Source organism: Dipodomys merriami, unplaced genomic scaffold, assembly GCF_024711535.1.
Source record: "Dipodomys merriami isolate MVZ:Mamm:240054 unplaced genomic scaffold, mDipMer1.0.p SCAF_9, whole genome shotgun sequence".
NCBI lineage: Eukaryota > Metazoa > Chordata > Mammalia > Rodentia > Heteromyidae > Dipodomys > Dipodomys merriami.
In genome coordinates this window covers 58712488-58717170 of record NW_027206512.1, presented here as the reverse complement: position 1 = coordinate 58717170, position 4683 = coordinate 58712488, and the positions used below count along the sequence as shown (strand labels likewise).

The 4683-nt window shown below is 46.7% G+C and overlaps 1 protein-coding gene across 1 annotated transcript; it reads right to left on the bottom strand.

Moving 5' to 3' along the window:
• Positions 1 to 946: 946 nt before the first annotated feature.
• On the bottom strand, positions 947 to 4052 carry Fgfbp1 (fibroblast growth factor binding protein 1). Its single transcript, XM_070013074.1, has 2 exons — positions 3962 to 4052; positions 947 to 2042 (listed from the first exon to the last, which is right to left on the bottom strand). The coding sequence occupies exon 2, from the start codon at positions 2022 to 2024 to the stop codon at positions 1311 to 1313; it is 714 nt and encodes a 237-aa protein (XP_069869175.1). The 5' UTR covers positions 2025 to 2042; positions 3962 to 4052; the 3' UTR covers positions 947 to 1310.
• Between the last annotated feature and the right edge of the window lie 631 nt (positions 4053 to 4683).

Below are 4683 nucleotides of genomic sequence, written 5' to 3'. Positions count from 1 at the left end.
AGAGTGTTCATCAGCTTTCTATTGCTGTGACACATGCATGCGTTCCAAGATTTAACAACGGGCCAGGTTTCTTGGGGCTCACAGTTTGAGAAGTGTGGGCTCACGGCCCCTCTGGGCCTGCTGTGGTCATAGTGGGCAACAGAGGAGAACTTCTTACCTCATAGCAGCCAGGAGACAAAGAGAAAAAGTAAGAGAGAGGTTTCTTTCCCCAGAATTTCTTTAAAAGAAAAAAAATTATTTTGCTTTTACTCCTTGCTTTTTCATGAGGGACTGACAAAATACTAAAATTAAGGAATTTGAAAAAAAAAGTTAACTATAATGCCAGGGCATTTCCCCTGATATACCCCTTGACCTGAAACATTTTTACGCATAAACATCCTCTGGCTCACTTTTTCTATTTAGGTCTAGGCTCAAAATTCATCTCTAGAGAGAAGGGTTCCTTGGCCCACCTGTCAAAAACTCCTTCTATCCTACACCTGTGTCTCCTCCGTTCTTGGCTCTCTCTCACTGACGCATAGAATTACATTTATTATCATTTTCTCCATCAGTAAGGACAGATCATCCCTCTTGGATGCATTGCTGTGTGTCTAACACACAGACTGGGAGGAGTCTGAGCTCCATAAGCCATATGAATAAATGGGTAAATAATGGATAGATGCATAATCCATGGAAAGAACCTGGCACAGTGTCTGTTACATAACAAGTACAACACAGAGTATTTCCCACCAGGCAGAGCACATCCCAGCTAACACAGAGGTCCTAGTTATCACATTTCCATCAACACCATAGGGAAATGGGTGAACTGCGAAGAGAGAATCTACAGTAGGTTCCATCAGGGAACCTCTTGGGAAAGTGAAAGTGGGACTCATTCTTAGACATTTCCTCCCTCCTGTAGGGGGGCCCGTATGATGGGCCATGAGTTCTTTTGGAACTCAAGAAGTAGAGAAAACAAACAATGGTTTAAACATATTTCTGAGAACACCCAGAGCTTTATTATCCTTGTTAATTTGGCAGGATTTTGCTGGAATCATCACTCTGGTTTGTTTTGCTGAAAGACTGCTCTTGACTATTCATGGGCTCACAGCTCTGTGGCCACGGAAGCATACATGGAGGTAAACGTGTCCAAGGACTTTGTATATAAGGGAAATTGTTGCACCAACCATAAAAACCAAAACTATAAAATTGTTTAAATATTTAACTGCACTCCTATAGCCCAAAAGTTTGTATCCCATGGAGAAGGTGAAGAGCTTTACAACAGCCCGAGGAACAGGTGACTTCACATCTCTTAGTCAGGTTGTTCCCTGACCTCATTAGCAGGATGTGGCCTGGAACATGGAGAGGAAGAAAGAGCAAATGGAGCTCCAGCTCTCCCCACAGAACGCCAGGGCAATCCTCCTCTGGTTTGCCACTTCCGGGTCGTCCTCACACTCAGTGTCTTTGATGGTCATGGTCAGGGTCACCGCTGGGCTAGAGATGTCCTCTTCGACCTTGTCTGGCTCCCTAGGAAGGACCTCTGCTTCCTCTTTCCTGGGCTTCATTTTATCAAGCAGAGGAGGGGATATGAGCTTGAGATTTGATTCTGGAAACTTCTTTCTGCATACTCTGGTCTTCAGGATAGTCTTGGAGTTGTTCCCACAGATGTTTTTCTCTTTGCGCAGTGTCCGAACAATTTGTTTCCAATAGACTTTCTCTTTGTGGTGCCTCAGGCATTCAGTGGGGTTGCCGGCAAAGACACAAGAAGATTCCTGGTCTGTTCCAGTACATTCGACCTTCAGGGTGATGCCCTGCTCTTGCTCAGATACGGCCCATCTGCATGTGGCCTGGTCTTTGGTGACAAATTTGCCATTGGTCATAGACTTGGATGCCCTGCTTCTCTGCTGAGACTGGGCCTTTCCCAGAGGGCCTGGTGGATGCCTGTGGGATATCCGGTGCTCTGCGCTCTTTGCTCCATGTCTGCCTTTTTCAGAGAGCACCTGAGCAGCCAGGAAGAGCACAGAGAGCAGCGTGAGGCCGTGGACCCTCATCGCTCAGCTAGGCAGCGCCTGCGGGACAAAAGGCAGAGACGTCAGGCAGACATCATCAGGGTGCCAGGCTGATGGCTGGCATCTGTCTGACCTAAAACAAACTTATTTCTTTTAGGAGACTGGGAGTCTGACCGGCTCCTGGAATCCCAGGCTGAGCAGACTCTCCAGGCCCATTTGATCCGAGTCCTGAGGATCTCAAAAGCTGTCCTCTTTCATCTATTCCTTCGCCACACCCAGAGCCTTGTGAAATCCTCCAAGAATCCATTTACTCTTTCATTTGCTCACTTACGCAATCTGCATTCATTCCTGCAGCAAGCATTAACCGAGCACCTACCCCATCCCATGTACTAGCCTAGCCCTGATGAATGAGAAAGCTGAAGCCTTAAACTGCTCAGAGGCCTTTAAATAGCATTGACCAAACTGTCTGTCCTGTCTCTGCCCTCAAGGTTGAACTAGTCAGATTCCATCTCTGGAAATCAAAGTATTGCCTGAAGTAAACATGAACCCTTCTACCTCCAGTGTTGGATTTCTTCCTCACACACACACACCCACACACCCACACACACGATCACAAAAAGAGAAAGGATATGGTAAGAGTCATGACACGTCATGATAAGCAATGTTGACTCACAGGGTTTGGCATGCTGAGCTGGGTACAGCTGAGGGCAGCGAGAACATCTCAAGAGGAAGAGCCCCAGGGAAGCAAGAAGTAGGAGGGGAAGGGGAAGGATGGGGGGGGGTATTTGACTTGATGGAACAAAGCAAAACTGAGTGGAGAGGGATGCATTTCAACTAGATTAGTCCATAAGTGGCAAGGATCATGTCTAATTGACTTCCGGTGCTCTGGGATGGCACAGTGTAGACATGTAGAAAACTTTTTAGAAAACAAACTGTTGAATCACTAGGATAACACTAAATTGAATAGACTTCATTAGCACATTTAAGAGAGGTGAGAAGCCAGACACCGGTGGCTCACACCTCCTAGCTACTTAGGAGGCTGAGATGTGAGAATCATGGTTCAGAGCCAGCCCAGGCAGGAAAGTCCCGTGACATACTTAACTCCAATGAACCACTCAAAAACTAGAAGTGGTGTTGTTTGCTCAAGAGCAGTAGCCTTGAGCAAAAAGAGCCCAGGGACAGCACCCAGGCCCTGAGTTCAAGCCCTGGGACTGGCAAGAGAGAGAGGGGAGGTATGAGTCAAGAAGCCATTTTCTGCTTTACTCCTACCATGAACTTAAGTGCTGTTCCAGCCTTTGATCCTTAACTTGCTCAATCATCTCCTGCCCACCCTTTACCCCAAACTCTGCCACCTAGCTATTCACATAGCTATTCATATACCATACCACGCCCCAGGAGACAGCTCTGGTAGATAAGTAAATTGTACAAGGTTCTTTAGTGAGCAGTGGCAAATGCTATGAACAACTGGCTGGGCCTTTCTTCCTATTTATAATCAACTCTCCTGATCACATCTTACTTCTCACCTTTATTCTCCCCTTTGGAAAAAAAAGGGCCAGGAATGGGAAAGCTATGAACTGTAGAAGTCTTAGTTTGACATAGGTCATCATAACAAAAAATTCATATAATTTGCACTCTGATTTATTAGATAGACATATAGATAGGCAGACAGGTAGATAGGTAGGTAGACAGATAGACAGATAGATAGGTTTTGTTTGAGTAAAGGGAAGGCCCAGCAAATTTCTGTCTAGGAGTTCACCCATCCTTAAAACTTGAAAATAGAAAAAGCAATCACAAGCTTTGTTTGGGCTACAGAAATGCAGGGTGGGACAGGAGGCTAGATATGTCAGGTGAAATCCCATTTCTCATGACCCTGAGACTCTCAGCTTCCACCCAGATCTAGACCCAAGGAAGCCCAGGGCCTCATGTAGGGTGAGAATTGGGAGCTGGTAGTGAAGTGACGGAGAGAGCCAGGCTCTTACCTTGCTGTGAGCGTGCAGCAGAGCAATCCCAGATGATGGGAAGGGGAGTCCTGGCTTCCGGTCCTGTTAGTTGAGTGCAAGGCAGGCTTGGCTATTTATATAGGAGCCCAAGAAGATTGGCTTCTGACAACACCCGTACTTGTGGAGCCTTGTTCATGCTCCTCCCAGCCACGCCTTCGGGAGCCAGTTCCTCTAAGGAAAGTTTTGTGTGCACTCCAGCAGGCTGGGGCTGATATGTACACCATTAGACCTGCTTCTCTGGGGAGAGCCATCCCTTTGGTGCCCGGAATCCAGCACAGAAGCATTGCTCAGCCTCACCAAGACCCCCTTTGGTGACTCGAGGTCCCCATCAGTGACATCTGTGGTGGGGGTAGAATAATAATGGACAAGTTGGCCCATGGAAACACTGAAGGCCTTTCCCCTATTTACTGAGTCTGGGAGAGAGGATTCCCAAAGTCAAAGCGAAGGTTCTCCATATTCATGGTCTGCTCTCTTCCACCATGCTATTTTCAAGAAACAATTCAGAGAATGAGCAACTGTAAGTTGTCTGTGTGTGTGTGTGTGTGTGTGTGTGTGTGTGTGTGTGTGTGTGTGTGTATTCAGTCTCTATTCTCATTTAGCCACCTGACACGATTGTGTGGGTGGGTAATTCCGTGGACCCTGTGGGAGTGGTTCAAAGTGAAATTCTTGGTATTGGAATTCCACCTGAAAATTATTCACCT

Coding starts and splice junctions, on each gene's coding strand:
- Fgfbp1 (XM_070013074.1), bottom strand. CDS start 2,024: ATGAGGGTCCACGGCCTCACGCTGCTCTCTGTGCTCTTCCTGGCTGCT.